Below are 17456 nucleotides of genomic sequence, written 5' to 3'. Positions count from 1 at the left end.
AAATGTTAAATTAACTGTTATATCTTCCCCCAAAGCATTCTAGATAAATAACAATAGCCTAGGAATACACAGACTAGATAGTTACTTCCCAACCCATTAGATCCTTTTACATCAATCCACGTCCAGCACTTGCATTCCTAGACCAAAAACTAATGTTTCCTTATCTTGAGGTCTAACTTGCTTGCTGCAATTTTCTTAAGTCTGGTTCCATTTTTCCTGGGTTCAAAAGAGTACATAGTTCATTCACTCTTTTGTTACCCTCTGTTCCAGGAATGGGGCAGAGAGAATGGTCATGATGAACTTCATGTATATATGACTTATAAAAGCTGAACTAAGGAGAGGAAAAAGGAGAACAGTAATTGAAAGAACACTATACCTCAGCTCAGGAAATCTGAGTTCTAGTCCTACTCTACCACTAATTTGTTGCATGACTTCAAGTCACGTTATTTCTCTAAATCTTACCTATTACAATACTACTTGAACAAAATACGAAGTATGCTTCTAGAGATATCCAGGGGTCTACAATATCAGATCTGGCAGAATGTGTTTACAATTGTGCCTGCTTCTCTCCTATTTTTTTTTCTTACAGTTCTCCATTTTCCTTCAATTAAGTTTTCTAAAATTCCTATTTGGAATTATTTCTTAGGTATTGAACACCTACTCAGTAGATTAGACTATTCCTACCTAATCTGAAAGATGAGAAGCATTTACCTCTGTTTTCTTGAGACCGGTAGCTACTCACAGAAGTTTAGAACATGCCTGATCTCGTTTCCTCTCCTTTATCTGATTTTCTAAACCACCTATAGTCTTCTAGGACATTACTAGATCTTGCATGAGCTTAAAACAAAGTAAGTTCTTCTTACTGTTCTTATTTTTTTTATAAATTAGAAGTATTTAACATATTACAATGTTTTAGTTCTTAGTATTATCACTTTTTTGACAGGGCTTAGACAGTGATTTCTTAACAACACCCTTCATATATAATACTCACATGCTTTGAGGTAGACATCTGTCCCAAATGTTAATAATATACTTTTCCTCATATATCCTATAATGCTTAATAATACCTAAACCAGTATTCCATTAAAATAAAAACTCCTCAGAAAAATGAAGGAAAACTCTACTTTTATAGACCTTTTAGGAGGTTCTAAAACTAGCCATAATTTCAACCAACATTAAAAATATGCAACTTTTTTCAAATAAATATGAATGAGAAATAAAATAAACTATTAACATTAAGTAAATATAAAAGTATATACTATGTATACCTACCTAGCAACAGAATACATAAAGAGAAAATCATTATCTGGTGAGCCTGGAGTCTTGCTATAGTCTCTATATTTCTTCTGAGTGGTATTTTTGATATCTTTCATTACAGATTCCATTTCTTTACTTAAGTTGGTTTCTGACTGTAAAAAACACAAACATACATATAAAGTTTACGTATATTCATTTTCTCTAATAACAGTCTAACACTACATTGTTTATCATATGAGCACACTAGGAAGTTAAGGTTTAAAAGTCAAAACAGATGTACATTAGCTATGCACTATAAATATATTGAGTGCACAAAGATAAAACAGATCAAGAGGTATTTTCTCTTATTTTAGGGACCTTTTATTCTAATTTTATATTGTGATCCAACCATGAATTAACCACACAAACTATATTCTAAACAAATGAGTATATGTCATTAAAATATCTTAGAACAGTTTCCATGCTTATAAAAAATCTTTCATTTAAGCTCATTTTTTCAAGATTAATATTGATATCCCTTACTTTAAGCATATTTTAATCACATAAAAATCTGGATTTCGAAAAGAAAAAAAATAACACATAGACTCAAAAATTAGTCTTCAATTCAGAAAAGGAGATGAATCTTTCTGATTAGCTTTAAACTATGAATTTCTGTTGAAAAAGTCAGATATTCATAGTTTTCATAAATTTACTGCATATACTGGGCATTGCTGTCACTCCTCTCAGGGACCATAACATAAATCTATAATGAAGGTGAAATATTTAAGAATTTAAATCAAATAAATCCTACTGGATGGGATAAAAGATGGGTTCACTTAGACCAAATCTCACAGTAAAATAGACTGACTTATGGTTCGATCATATATACAATATTTTATCTCTCTAATACACACACACATACACACAAATGTATGTGTAAGTCTTTAATTACACACACAGAAAGTTTGCATGTGTGTGTGTAAATACATCATCTTAATATACCTAATGGCATATTTTTAAATGATTAGATTATGCTTTACATTGCAAGATACATCTATATAATGCTGGACTTTGTTTTTAAATATTTCAACATAACCATATCTAAGCTTATAGGATATTTCATGATCTGGAAGATGTATATTAAAACTATAACAATTTAGACTAAGGAAAAGCATAGCCTTTAGTAATAATTTGTTCTGTTACTCTCATTTTTGTTTTTAATAACCACCAACATTAAAAACATTAAAATATGTTTTTAATGTTTTAATGTTGTTTTTAGAGTAAAACCTCTAAAAGCAATTTCTACTAAATATATAAGGTCCAGAGTAATTTAGAAGTAGAACAAAAATTAAAGCTGAAAAGCAGAGCTGAGTTAACCAGGATATTTCTGCCTTACACTGATGCTTACTGGGAAAGCTCCCGGACGTCCCTGCAGCTCCTCCACTTCCTTTATGAGATCTTGTATGCTTTTGTTACTAGGACGTTGCCAAAGGTTGTTTTCGACATTGCTTCCAGGATAACAAGGAAGAACACTGTTAGCAAACTGCCTGCAGAGAGGACATGTGAATTCTCCTTTGTCCACTGAGAAGCCCTGAAGAACCTGGTCATTCTAAAAGATGAAACAAACATACAGCTATATGATGCACACGTTTACAGAAAACAAAATTAACACCACTACATTTTATAGTAAATAAATGAACCATACAAAAAAGGACCTCTAATACATGTCATAAAAGCATAAAATCATTTAACTGTTGAAGATTATCAAATCACTTCTTACATCATGGCAATCATGCAACACTAGCCATCACCAATGAACTGCTTAAGTATCCTACTCTTCTCTCAGCATGAAACATTCAAATAATGATGCAATCAATCTGAAATGTGGATGTAAGATACAGAATAACTCAAAAAGCAGGCCACATTAAAGTGAATCACCTTCCTCTTCCCATGCCCCTGTTTTCTTCACCTATAAGTGACTACTGGGAAGATTCTCCCAGTGCTCATGTTATTTGATGTAGGATAGACAGCTTTTGAGAGCATTTAAGCCTAAAAAATTGTAATGTGTCTTCCAAGGTGTCTAATGGCCGAACACAATTGATTGGACTTGATGCAGTGGGTTTGTTTAGGTTTAACGGATAGGGGCAAGATTTAGTTAGAATACTCAGAACATAAGGGTGATAAGGAGGGGAATTAATTTAACATCCTCTCCTCCAGATGTTCCTGATAGGAGAAGGAAGAAATATGAGAATTTTTGAAACAGAGACACATAAAGCACATATGCCTAGGAGGAAACTCTTGCTCATGAGAGATTGTAATTCATGCTAACTAACCAGGATTTAAGGCAGGAATCCAGGCTGCTATATTTGTTCCTTTCTTTTGTCTGACACCACCCATATCTATTTTGCTCTTTCAGGCTACTGCTATTGTGTAGTCCTAACCAGTGTCTTACTCTTTTTTCCAGCGGTCTCTCTTATTCTGCCACTAACCTAATGCTTTATCTCAAAATATGTTTTTAATGTACTAATATATGTATGAATGCTACAATATGACCATTATTACTAATAAGACAAAAATAATGAGAAAAAAGGATACAAAGAAGAAAAAATGAATTTATTTGCCCATGGTTACAAAGGTAGTTAATGACAATGTCAGAATGAACTTAGGTTTCCCAACTCTTTAATTTAGTGTTCATTTCACTGTATCTTGGATTTCAAGTACTTTGGCCAAAAGAACTGAATTCTTTTTTTTTTTAACTCTGTGACACTTATTTTTTCAATTCCTTAAAAATCTAACACCATGTCTTATTAAATCCAATTCTATAAACAAATGCTAAGCTCCTAACGTGTCAAATGCTGCACCATGTGACACCAAAAAGAGTTAAGAGACATCTTCATTTAAGGTACTGACAATTTAAAAGCAAATAGAAACAAATTATAACAATAGTGTGATAAATGCAACAGAGAAGGCTTCCCAAAGAAGACTTGTGAAGTAAGTTTTAAAGATATACAAGAGGAGTGTACTAAGAGGTTGGGGCAAGGGTCCTGGCTGTTGAAGGACATTCTATGATAAGCTTCCCTGTAGCCATAATTTTAAAGAATGCTAGGTCCTCATCCTACCCTTGATGGAACTAGGTTCTTTCCTGAAGCATCACCAGAAGCCCTCTCAACTAGACACTGCTCATTTTCCCACATCTCTCAAACCTCAGTATCCTTCTCATCTCCAGTGCTGGCTCAAGATCATTACTCTTGCATTCCCAGTGTGGCTCATGCCATTTAGTGAGATCACCCCTTTTCCTTCCTTTTTACTGTCATTCATTGCCCTTAATATCTGAAGACTTTGGTACCTACATCAGTTTTCCTCATCACTCCAAGTCCTGCCATCCTCATACACAATTTCAATGTATGTAGACAACCAATCTTATACCTTAGTCCCTTAGCTCCTTGACCTCATCAACTCCAATGGCTTTGACCTCCACTCTACCCTAGCACCTCGTACCATGACCACACCCTTATCTTGTAATGACCAAAAATTGTCCATATCTGAAAATATTAAATTCAAACATCTTATATTCTGTCAACTCCTATCTCTTTTAGTCCCTCCCTTTTTCCTCAGTTTATACGGTCTTTCCTATCCTACCATACACCATGATATATCATTTTAAAAACTCTCAAGTCAACACTTCTCGTTCTCCCTCCATATGTCCTTCTATGATACACACCTAAACAAAATCTTCATACAAAATTAATCCAGTGTATGACTTCCAATTCGGCATTCAAACTGAGTGCTGTTAGAGAAAACTGAAGTAGCTTCTTGCTACAAACTGCTTCCCACCTCAACTTAGCCCTGAATACTTCCTGGCAATCTTTCTCCAACATCCTATGAAGCATTCTTTCACCCAATTCCAAAGTGGTTTTTCTAAACCGTCTCCTCACTCGTCAAGTCCCTTTACCTACCCCAGCTTTGCCCCCTCTACTCTAGGAACATAAAGCTACACCTCCTACTTCAGAAAGAGGAGGGTCATGGCAGTGAGACAGGAGGAAAGGGGGCAGGGCACAACCTTTAAAAGAATGACACAGCTGTTGAGGATACGACAAACTGGTTAGAACCAACTAGGTCCAAGATGGTGTAAGATTCGACTTCCAGTAGACCTTGAGCCTCATTATATGCTCACTGTAATACATTAGCATATGCTAAATGACACACCCACCAGTGCACCAGACAATTCCAAGGCTAACCATAAAAGGCCAAAAAGTGGGCGATGGTCCAATTCCTGGAAATCCCCACCCCTTCCCCAAAGTAGTTGGAATAATTCTCCCACTTGCTAGCCTATGAAATTCCCAGTCCATGAAAACTAACCACCCCTATACCCCAGGGTGCTCTCACCCTCTGAGAAGGACTGCATTCTGCCTATGGAATGTGTACTTCCCTGAATAAATCCCTTTCACTTTATTACGGCTGACTCTTGAATTCTTTCCTGAACAAAGCCAAGGACCCTCACTTGGCAGTCTGCCCCAGGGACATGCCCGAGACCTGGGACACTGACCATCCTCTCGTGCCTGCCCCATTCGCCTGCAAGAGCAACTCCTTCAGCTTGCTGCCTTCTCCCACCCCAAATATCTGATTAATAAATCCCATCAGTCCTTCCACCCACTTTCTTCCTTCTACTCCCTTTGCTAATATCTCTTAATAGTCTCCCAACCATATCATTGCCAGTATGATCTACCTAATGTGAGATACTTATTCCCAATCAAAATCTTTCAGTGATCACCAATACCTCTTACCTTAATTCTTTCCTCCCTCTTACGCTCCACATGCAATCTCTCACCAAGTCTAGAAAATCCTTCTCTAAATATATTTCAAGCAACCTAAGTGTCCATCGACAGATGAATGAAGAAGATGTGGCACATATATACAATGGAATATTACTCAGCCATAAAAAGAAACAAAACTGAGTTATTTGTAGTGAGGTGAATGGACCTAGAGACTGTCATACAGAGTGAAGTAAGTCAGAAAGAGAAAAACAAATACTGTATGCTAACACATATATATGGAATCTAAAAAAAAAAAAAAGGTTATGAAGAACCTAGGGGCAGGACGGGAATAAAGACGCAGACCTACTAGAGAATGGACTTGAGGACACGGGGAGGGGGAAGGGTAAGCTGTGACAAAGTGAGACAGTGGCATGGACACTACCAAATGTAAAATAGATAGCTAGTGGGAAGCGGCCGCATAGCACAGGGAGATCAGCTCTGTGCTTTGTGACCACCTAGAGGGGTGGGATAGGGAGGGTGGGAGGGAGATGCAAGAGGGAGGGGATATGGTGATATATGTATATGTATAGCTGATTCACTTTGTTATAAAACAGAAACTAACACAGCATTGTAAAGCGATTATACTCCAATAAAGATGTTAAAAAAAGAAATTCGAATCTCCATCTTCACTGCCATGACTAAGCCCAAGCCACCATCATCTCTTACCTCCTAAATAATATATGCTATCACCATATTCTTTCTTATTCTCCTGCAATCTCACACCTTAAAATCTACAGAACCACCACAATAACCTTTCTGAATGTCATCTCTCTGCTTAAGAGTCTTAAATGGCTTTAATGGCTCTCTGTACGCAATCTGTCTAAAGTACAAATTCCTTACATGGACCACAAGACCCTTTACAATATAACCCCTAATTACTTCTCCAGTCTTCTCTCTTATCACTCAAGCACCTTACTTCATCAAATTCTGGAACTTGCAGATGTCCCAATAAGACCCTGTGCATACCTCATAACTCTTAGCACCTATACCACAACTATTTGTTTATTTCTGTTTCACGCAATGCATAGTAAATTCCTCGAGGGAAGAAACTGTCTTACTCATTGGGATGTATCCCCAATGTCTATCACAGTGCCTGGAACACTGTAGGCACTGAATAAATATTTGTTGAATGACTGACTGAATACAGAAGTATGAAAAATGCATAATGTGCTTAAGGAACTATTAATTAGCTTATTAATGCTGAATTGATGGAAGACAAAGCTAAAGTAACATGCAAGCCCAGATCATGGAATGCCTTGAATGCCATTCAAGGAAGAGTGAACTTTATCCCAACAGGAAGAGATCAGTAAAGAATTTTTAAGCCAACAACATGCCACCAGATTTACATTTTAGAAAGATCAATATAATGAGTAAATCAGACTTGGAGTAAGGAAACTGATAAGCAATTGCAATAGTCAAGATGAAAGATGAAGGCATATGCAAAAAAGTAGAAGTGGGAATAATGTAGGCAGAATGTAGTCAAGTGAGATTTAGGAAATGGAATCAATAGAATTTGTTATGTGACTTAATGTGCGAGGTAAGGAGTAGGAAGGGAAAAAGAGAACTCTTCTGCTTCCGAGTCAGGAATCTGGGAATAGGGCAGGCCATGCTTTTAAGAAGCTGAGCTGAGAGAAAAAGAAAGACTGCAGCTACATGGGAATGCAAGATCAAGGGAAGGAATTTTGAATGCCAGAGACGTGAGCATCTTTATGAACTGAAATGAAGAGACAGAATGGGCAGAAGAACTGAAGACACAGAAGAAAAAGAGGTTACTTACTGATAGACCAAGGCCCCTGAGGTGATGGGGAGAAAGGAAAACTAGAGCATAAACAGAAAATTATTCTTGAACAGAAAAAGGAATACTACCCTCAAAAGTAAAAAAGAGGGGACTTCCCTGGTGGTGCAGTTGTTAAGAATCCACCTGCCAATGCAGGGGACACAGGTTCAAGCCCTGGTCCAGGAAGATCCCACATGCCGCAGAGCAACTAAGCCCATGCACCACGACTACTGAGCCTGTGCTCTAGAGCCCACGAGCCACAACTACTGAGCCCACGTGCCACAACTACTGAAGCCTGTGCACCCTAGAGACCATGCTCCGCAACAAGAGAAGCCACCGCAACGAGAAGCCGCGCACTGCAATTAAGAGTAGCCCCTGCTCGCCGCAACTAGAGAAAGCCCGCACACAGCAACGAAGACCCAATGCAGCCAAAAAAAAAATTAATTAATTAACTTTTTTTGAAAAGTGAAAAAGAAAGGATTGGCTGGGATGCAGTCACTTATTGAGGAACAGAAAAGCAAGGTAGGAAGCTAAGGTAGTATGTGACAGACAGCCACTGTTGTCTTGGTGCCACAGGAAGAGACAGATCTGATGAGAGGAAAGGCATCTTGGGATTTAGGCAAAGAGTCTGGGATAGAGGAGGCAAAGGTCTGGAATAGCTGCTAAGGAGACTAGGAGAGGAAACTGATCAAAGACAGGTAAATGAATCGGTAAGTAATATCTACAGTCCATGACCCCAATCTCAGCCACTATTCTAAGAAACCACAGATTTGTGGAGGTACCAGTTCACCTAGTTTTATGATTTTTCTAACAGTGCTAGCTGACTGGGTATAAAATCAAAGGAGGTGGATTAAATGACTGGTATTAAGAGCAGAATGGGCACAGTACAAAAAAGTGAGGCAAGGAAAGAGCTAGCGTACTAGGAAAATGCAAGGGGCTAAAGGACTAGAGATCTTGAGGTCAGAAGTAAAACACACTAATAAGAGTAAAAATAAGAGACTTTGAAGAATAATCACATAATGATATGGTAGGATATTAAAGCTTACTATTTTTGAGCTGGAGTAGCAAAGTCTAAAATTATAGCCGTGGAAGTTAGTTGCTAACGTGAAGTAAAAACATGAAATCCCGGGCTTCCCTGGTGGCACAGTGGTTGAGAATCTGCCTGCCAATGCAGGGGACACGGGTTCGAGCCCTGGTCTGGGAAGATCCCACGTGCCGCGTAGCAACTAGGCCCGTGAACCACTACTGAGCCTGCGCGTCTGGAGCCTGTGCTCTGCAACAAGAGAGGCCGCGAGAGTGAGAGGCCCACACACCGCGATGAAGAGTGGCCCCCGCTTGCCACAACTAGAGAAAGCCCTCGCACAGAAACGAAGACCCAACACGGCCAAAAATAAATAAATAAACAAATGTGGGGTTTAAAAAAAAAAAAAATGAAATCCCTAAAGTTGAAGAGGTCAACAACTGTGAGGCTGAACAGTCCGAATGGCAATCACAATCACCCAAGATGAATTAGGATGTATATACTGTAAAAATACTTAATACCTGGAAAGACACATACACCTTTAAAATGCTTCAATTGACTTACCCGTAATGATTCCATATAAGATTTATGACAATCTATATGTAACGTGTGGCCACAGGTTTGTACATAAACACCTCCTTCCCAGCCAATGGATACTGCCAAGAGACAAGAACTCTTAAAAAAGAAAGAAAAGGACAAAATACAATTAATTTTAAAGAAGTAAAAACATATCTAAACAAATCCACATAAACCTCTCAAAGATTTCATATTGTTATACTAATGTGAGCTTTGTATTTTTGTGATGTAAAGAAACACCTGACTTGACAGCCCTGAGGCAATATCTTTAAACTTGGAACAGAGTTTTAGCTTCCAGATAACTATACTCACAATGAAACAGAATAATTATTAATTAGCCTTTCTCTACCCCATAAGATATAATAGACTATACTGCTACTGAGTATTTTACCTGTTCGACATGGTACTTGATCTGTCTGTGATATCTAACCTTAACAACTGCCTCCTTAAAGCACCTACTTCCCTCTAGCTTCCACAATGCTACTCTCTTTTGGTTTTTCTCCAATCTCTTTAACCATTTGGTTTAGGCCTCCTTTTAAGACTTTTCTTTCTTCGTCTGCCCCTTCAAATGTTTAAATTCCTTAAGGTTCTGTTCTTAGTGCTATTTTCTTATTAAAACTATTCTCCCTGAGTGACTTAATCAGTAAATTCAACTACCCTCCACGCCTGAGTCTCTTGCCTGAGTGCCAGATAAAAATGTTCAGCTGCCAACCAGAAATCTCCAATTTGAGGTGCCTGAGATAACATAAAACCAATGTGTCAAAAACTCATTTTCTCTATGAATCTTTCTCTTCCTCTTGGTTTAAAAACTCCACATCTGTTTAGTCACCAAATCAGAAAGCTAAAAGTTATTGTACATCACCCCCTTTCCTTCACACCACAGAATTGGTTCCCAAACCATATGAAATCCATCTCCTAAATAATTCATGATTTTGGTCTGTCCTCGCAAGCCTGTGTCATCTGCTGTGGGGACACGGTTCTTAAATAAAGTTTCTTGTCTCCATGATGCATCCTGCACACATCTTTCTAAAGTACACAAATGTGGTTATGAGAATAACCCCAAAAAGTGACTAAACATTTACAAGGATTTAATATAATAAACAATAAAAAAGGGACCCAGATTATATAAGCAAACTACATACCCTTTAAAAATTTGTTTTAAAAGTTAATTGCTTTCATCTCTTTCTATTTTAAATTCTTCTCTGCTAATTCCTTCCCTTCTACCTATACACAGGCTTATTGGATTTTTCCTCCTAAAGTAATTTTCTTTGAATTTCATTTGGCCTCTGTCAAACAGCATTTCAGCCTGAACTTGAATTCACCCTCTAGAGTCTGCAGCAAATAGATGGCCAAGTCAGGGCAATATTACACACGAGGTCTAACATGACAGCATATGATGAAAGATTTGAGAGCCATCAAAACTGAGTGAACAATTAAATTTTATTTCTATGTTGGAAAAAAATTTATACATTATAATGTAAGATGACCAAATCATCTTTAAACAATAGTAAACAGAGTTCTAATATTAAATCAAGACTCTTCATGAGCATCTGAAAGTTAAAAATATTACACAGTGTAAAATGCCTTCCCAGACAATTCAAAGATGTGCAACAGCACAAATCAAATACTCACAGCAGGTGAGCTAGCTTCCACTGTTCCACGTCAGAAAAACAACAAGAGACCTGCTCATCTCTGTTTTATGTTTTGGAGCCATTTGAAGCAGAAGCAGATTTGGGTGTTAGATCTAAAATGAATGGTTGGTAGGCAGCTAATAAACAAGCTGCTCTCTTTGGCAATGTATTATAAAAATGTAATTAATCTTTCTTTTCAATGAAAGCAGTTAGCTTTTAAAACTGAAAATAGTAGGTCATTTGTCTATGTAACTGTTAGATGTCTTATTTTAATCTGCTAGAGTCAAAAAAAGCAGGAAATCATTTACTAATATGAGACCTATATTTTAGGAAGACCTATATTCAACAATGTGCTCACCACTGTGCTGTGTTTAACACTGAATCTTCACAACCTCAATATTTATTAAAACTTCATACAGTAAGTGGTCTTATCCCTTTTTATAAAAAGGGAGTGAAAAGCTGACCAAGATCACTCAGTTAAAAGTGGCAGAGACCAAGTTCAACCCTAAGTCTATCTGACTCCAAAGCTCAGGCTCCGTCCCTACTGTGTCATATCTCTCATATATAACACTTCCAATTTCACTAGTAAACAGACCATGTTACATGACTGAAATTCTACACACCAACTCTATAAAACGCATGCATTTGCTATGAAGAGAGCAGGATTTATGCAGTTTAATTCTATTATCAGTATCAGTGTCCACTGATAACTCTTCTGCTCTATATGGTCTGTCTGGTTACAAAACTGAAATACAGTAAGCATCCACAATACACAAGCATGTGCGAGTCCCTGAGGGGACTACAACCAATAGAATAAATGGCCCTAGACCTCCAGAGGTATACAGTCCAGGGAGCACACCATTTATAAACAAAATAACCATTATGAAAGCACACAAAAGTATTAATGTAGAAATAAAATCTCACAATCACTCACAAAAACAAAACAGAGATTCAGTCCAGTTCAGATATCAGTTCAGAGCTTTTTTACAAAAAAGACTTTTTTTCTAGAAATGAATCGCTATTCTGACTGTAAGAAAGAGATACCCTACTTTTTCTCTCCTTTATTAGATCTCCCCTTCAAAATTATTATGCTCTTAGGTCTGAGTTATATTTTGACTGAATAAGTTGAAGAAAAGATATAAAACTCTGGAGAGAAATAACCATCAATTTTGCAGACAAAAATACCATTTAATAAAAAAGGGTACTTACATCCTTAAAATAACGCTGTAATAATGAGAGCCTCACGTCATGAACTGCTGCACATGTATCCCAAGGGTAAATCTGCTCCTCTTCAGTGATAGGCAACTTTTTCGGCTCAATGTTGTCACGGCACTGCCCCAAAACTACATTAACAACAGAGATAAGAGCTCATTAAAAAACCAACATGTAGACTTTATAAAACCAAGAAAAGCGGAGTTATACCATAAGCTTCACTCAGTTTTTCACCATTACAATATTTTTAAAGACCTAAAAAAAAAGTGATATTCTAGTTTGCTTCTACAGAATAAATAAAGCTTTACAAATGGCAATACTTATTTTCTAAAATAATACCAAAATATGAGTATGAACCCTGGATGGTTTCCAAAATCTATCCAGAGAAAAAGCCTAGAAGTTATGACGCACCAGTACAAATAAACTTCATTTCTAAATATACTATTTTTCACCAAAAGGAAATAGATATCACTGGAGGAAAAGCTAAGTCCAGGCTTGGGGAGAAGTGCAAGGTGAGCCTGGAGTTGTGTGTAATAAAGAGTAAGGAGGTATTCAAACACTGAGGGGGCAGGTCATGAGGACCTAAAGGAGGTTTGACTAGCGAAATTTGAGAAAACTTGAGAATCAAAAAGAATGATGACAGTAACAGATAACACATTCATTGATTTGGGCAGGGAACATCAAGTAAAAGGGTATGATGTTAGACTCTCAATGTATCATCCTATAGAATACCAGCCAAGTGATTAAACTTGGTTAGCATCACCAATAATGGAACAAACCGCCACTATGAGCCTCCTAATGTGATGCAACGGAAGGGAACATCATCATAATAGTGCCCTTGCCAAAAATGTTTAACTCGAATCTAATAATAGGGAAACAATCATAAATCTAGAAAATGACACAGTCTGCAGAACTGACCCGAACTCTTCAAAATTTTTTAAAAGGTCCGGAGAAACTGTTCTGGAGAAGAGACTAACAAGAAATGGCACCCTAGAAAAAAATGCTCTGGAGAAATATGTAAGTCTTTTATTTCTCTTTGCTCCACACATACTCCTGTGGAAAAAGGATTACATCCATTAGGACTGGAGTGTCACAGTTATCACTACCTCAAAATACTTCGATATGGCAGAGGATAGAGAGCATTCAGACAAATCCTTCAATTTTTTTTTAATTGTTCTAACTATAGATTGGCAAACATATCAATCTGCAGGCTGTTTCAAGAACGAATGCTTTGGGCTCCCCTGGTGGTGCAGTGGTTGAGAGTCTGCCTGCCGATGCAGGGGACGCGGGTTCGTGCCCCGGTCCGGGAAGATCCCACATGCCGCAGAGCGGCTGGGCCAGTGAGCCATGGCCGCTGAGCCTGCACGTCTGGAGCCTGTGCTCCGCAACAGGAGAGACCGCAACAGTGAGAGGCCCGTGTACCACAAAAAAAAAAAAGAACGAATGCTTCTAAGCTCAAGAAATAAGGGCAAAGCTACCTGAATATGCCTTATATAATTAAAATATTTAAATTGACAATATTTATGAGCTTAAAATGCTTCTAGATTCTAGATCAATTAAATTGCCAAGAAAGCTGAACTCAGGTTTTGGCCACCTGGCATTGGTTATATTGCATCACACTTTAAAGAAAAAGATTGTGTAACACATTCTCTTAAAGGCTTCTTCCAACACTCATGTCCAGGAAAGTGAGATAAAACCAGATTAAGAATCTCTGCTAAACAGATCTAAATAGATCCTTGCTATAGATCTATAATTATTATGTAAACAAAAATATAGCTTTTAGTTAACAGAGATACTTATTAATTTACTGTAAATACTTCATCTCTAAAATGGTCCTACTAAAAAATTACTTTGATTTTACCTGAGGATGCTTGTAACAGTACAACCAATCCTGTAGGTCTGTCTTCAGAGGAGGGGCCACTCTGTCCACAAATAACACAATCATACACTGCCTCAGAAACTTGTGGTTCTGCTGTGGTGATCTCCATAGGAATATCACTCTCTGGAGAATCTGAGGGGAAAAAGTTGCAGCTCTTAATTCCTGAAAAGAAAAATCTCTCTTCGATGAAATTATGGGGAAAAAAAATCAAGCTAAAATAATTTTGAACTTCAATATCAACAAATGTATATAGTAATAAAACTATGGGGAAATTATCTGCTAAAATACTCAGGAAAAGACAAAAAATGCAAAGAATTGATATAATGAAAGACTTTAAATAATATATGGTTAAATACACTTCTGATGTTGTATCATTCACACATAAAATTAAATCTTAAAACACAGACGCAAAGATATTTGTATCCAAAAAATTCTTTTTCATACTATAATTTAAGGAAATAAGGGGGAGATCATTTGCTTTAATTTTCTTTGAGGCACCTCAGAGGGGAAATTTATAATAACATGGCAGCCCTTGGAAAGAAATGGCAATATTTATTAGGAGATAAAAGAGCAACGAACTATTTCTCCTTTCTTTTAATTGTAGTTATCATGATTATATCTTGGTGATAATAATTATCAATATATATTTATTTATGTAGGGAAAACATTTATATATGACCATATATATTAATAAAGGAGAACTATTATAGAAAATAACAGTAATCTTTTGGTGATATGTCATTAACAGCAAGAAATAAAATATTGAGTCAATAATCATTTCCAGATAAAAATTCTTAAATTCATGAAGATCAGTGACATCCATAGTGGCAAAGAAAGGGGTCGGAGTAGAGGGGACTAGGAAGATCAGGGAAGCAGAAATGATTTATGACATGTTTAAAAGATGGAAGCATATTTAAATAAATATGCTTAAAAATGACAGAAATCGAAAAAGAAAGATGTCAAGTTAGGATATGTTTTAATAAGAATTCATGCAGATAAACATATATCTGATATTTATTAAGACTGAGAGGAAAAGGGGAAGACACCTAAAACTTTGGATAATGCTCAAAATTAATGGAAATTTAAAAAGAAGCCAATGAAAAAATCAGAGAAAAAACATTCAACAATATTTGAACAGAATCAAAACCAGAAAGCTCAACGTCTATGAAAACAAGATTAATGGGTCAAAATGAAAAGAAGATTTCAAACGAAGTACCAGGGGCCATTAAGATTTGACATGTGATTACTTTGTTTTTTAGGGGAAAATTTTTAGTACAGAAAAGAGGGGATGTGTCTGACTGATCTCAAGTTTCAAAGACGGGATGTATCTGATCGCTCTCAAGTTCAAATACAGAAATACCTGATTAAAGTGACATGAAATAATTCAGTCTCACGTTAAGTGCCAAAGAACTAGAATTTCATTAATTCTATCTGACACACAAAGATATTTTTCCTTCTTTTATATCTTGGTACAATTAACTTGAAAACTTCAAGGAAATCCTAATACCAAAATGCGTTATCAAAGAGACTGCTAAGTTACCTTTTCTAGAGTTTTTAAAAGTAAGGCTTTACAATCTTCTACACGCACAGTATTTTTAATTCTAACTTTAATAATTACAGACACTAATGTCCCTTTTTTCCTTCAAGAAACTAAAAAGATTATAGTTTACTTCTTAAAAGAGGAAAATTACTGCTTTATAGAACTCATTAATCCTACAATGAATTAAAATATATTATTGGTAATTTATGATTGATTCTATCATTCCAGTACCCAATTTCAAATTTTTAGTTAAGATTTTAAAAGGACCTATGACCGGGGCTTCCCTGTTGGCACAGTGGTTGAGAATCTGCCTGCCAATGCAGGGGACACAGGTTCGAGCCCTAGTCTGGGAAGATCCCACATGCCGCAGAGCAACTAGGCCCGTGAGCCACAACTACTGAGCCTGCGCGCCTGGAGCCTGTGCTCCGCAAAAAGAGAGGCTGCGATAGTGAGAGGCCCGCGCACCGCGATGAAGAGTGGCCCCCACTTGCCGCAAGTAGAGAAAGCCCTCACACAGAAACGAAGACCCAACACAGCAATCAATCAATCAATCAATCAATAAATCAATCAATCAATCAATAAATAAATAAATAAATAAAAATAAAGGAACTATGACCAAATGTAATTACTGTTTCTCACCTATAGATAAAGACATGAAAAAATATCAAGAGCACCCTATTCTGAAGAAGTCAGGCTCAAAAGAATGCATATTAGATATAAATGGCTACATAAAGAACAAAAACAGGCAAAACTAATGTATAGGATTAGGAGTAAGGATACTGGCTACTCTTGGAAAAGACAGTGACAGAGAACAAGAAGAGGGTTTGTGGGATGCTGCTAATGTTCTGTTTCTCAATCTGGAGGCTGGTTACACAGTGATATTCAGTTTTTAAAAGCTCAAAGAGCTCTATACTCGTGACACATGCACACTTATATGTGTAATAGCTCTATACTCATGATAAATGAGCATTTCTATGTATATGCTATATTTCAATAAAAAGGTTTTATGCCCAACTAAATGAACAGCATAACTGGGTATATTCTGTAATAAGTATTAAAATAAAGATAGTTAATTCTGCCAAGTACATGTATACATCAACATCTGCACATATTTTCCACACAAAATAAAATCTAAAAGGATGTGTCCTACAAATTGACACAATGAAGAGATTACAATGATTTTCTCTAGGTAAACTAAATGGAGGCAGATGCAAAACTGAGAGACTAACAGTCAAAGATGATAAATGTAAGTGCTACCAGAGGCCATTCTAATAATGAAAGCATTCTTGCTACTAATAACCCTTTCAATTCTTAAAATTCTACTTTGACTTCCAATACAATTAAAATTTTAAATGTGTTTCGGTGTAAAATTGACTTTCCCTTTTAAAACAAAAGTGCCTGTTTTAAATTACCGTGATTAATATTATTACAATAAAGGCAAAAAAATTAATGAAGTGATAGTTACCTCACCTGTTTGGTTTAACATGAACAGACAAGAATCTATCTGAATTAAGTAGGTGATTCTTCTGAATGTTATTTCAATTTGCCAAGTTCTACTTACAATCACTCTGTTAGAATGACTGCAAAATGGCCCCAATTCTCCACTCCTCCCTGTATCTAAGATCTTTGCAAGGTTAACTCTGCAACTTCTCCCAAGAGGTAGAATTTATTCCCCAATCTTTGTATATGGGCTGCCTTGATTTGCTTTAGACAAAGAGAATTGTGGCAGAAATAACATGCCTTTCCAAGACTAGGCCTAAAGTGGTCTTG

General features: G+C 36.7%; 1 protein-coding gene across 1 annotated transcript in view; it reads right to left on the bottom strand.

Annotated features, from left to right (window-relative positions):
* The window catches only part of UBR3 (ubiquitin protein ligase E3 component n-recognin 3), a 223531-nt gene that overhangs the window by 63636 nt on the left and 142439 nt on the right, over positions 1–17456 (bottom strand). The window contains exons 25-29 of the mRNA XM_065880145.1: positions 14129–14278; positions 12265–12398; positions 9413–9523; positions 2645–2845; positions 1273–1409 (exon numbers count right to left, since the gene is read on the bottom strand). Of these exons, the coding sequence (XP_065736217.1) occupies positions 1273–1409; positions 2645–2845; positions 9413–9523; positions 12265–12398; positions 14129–14278 (733 nt within the window). The remainder of the gene's footprint in view (positions 1–1272; positions 1410–2644; positions 2846–9412; positions 9524–12264; positions 12399–14128; positions 14279–17456) is intronic.

Source organism: Phocoena phocoena, chromosome 7, assembly GCF_963924675.1.
Source record: "Phocoena phocoena chromosome 7, mPhoPho1.1, whole genome shotgun sequence".
Classification (NCBI taxonomy): domain Eukaryota; kingdom Metazoa; phylum Chordata; class Mammalia; order Artiodactyla; family Phocoenidae; genus Phocoena; species Phocoena phocoena.
This window is presented reverse-complemented; position numbering and strand designations above follow the sequence as displayed.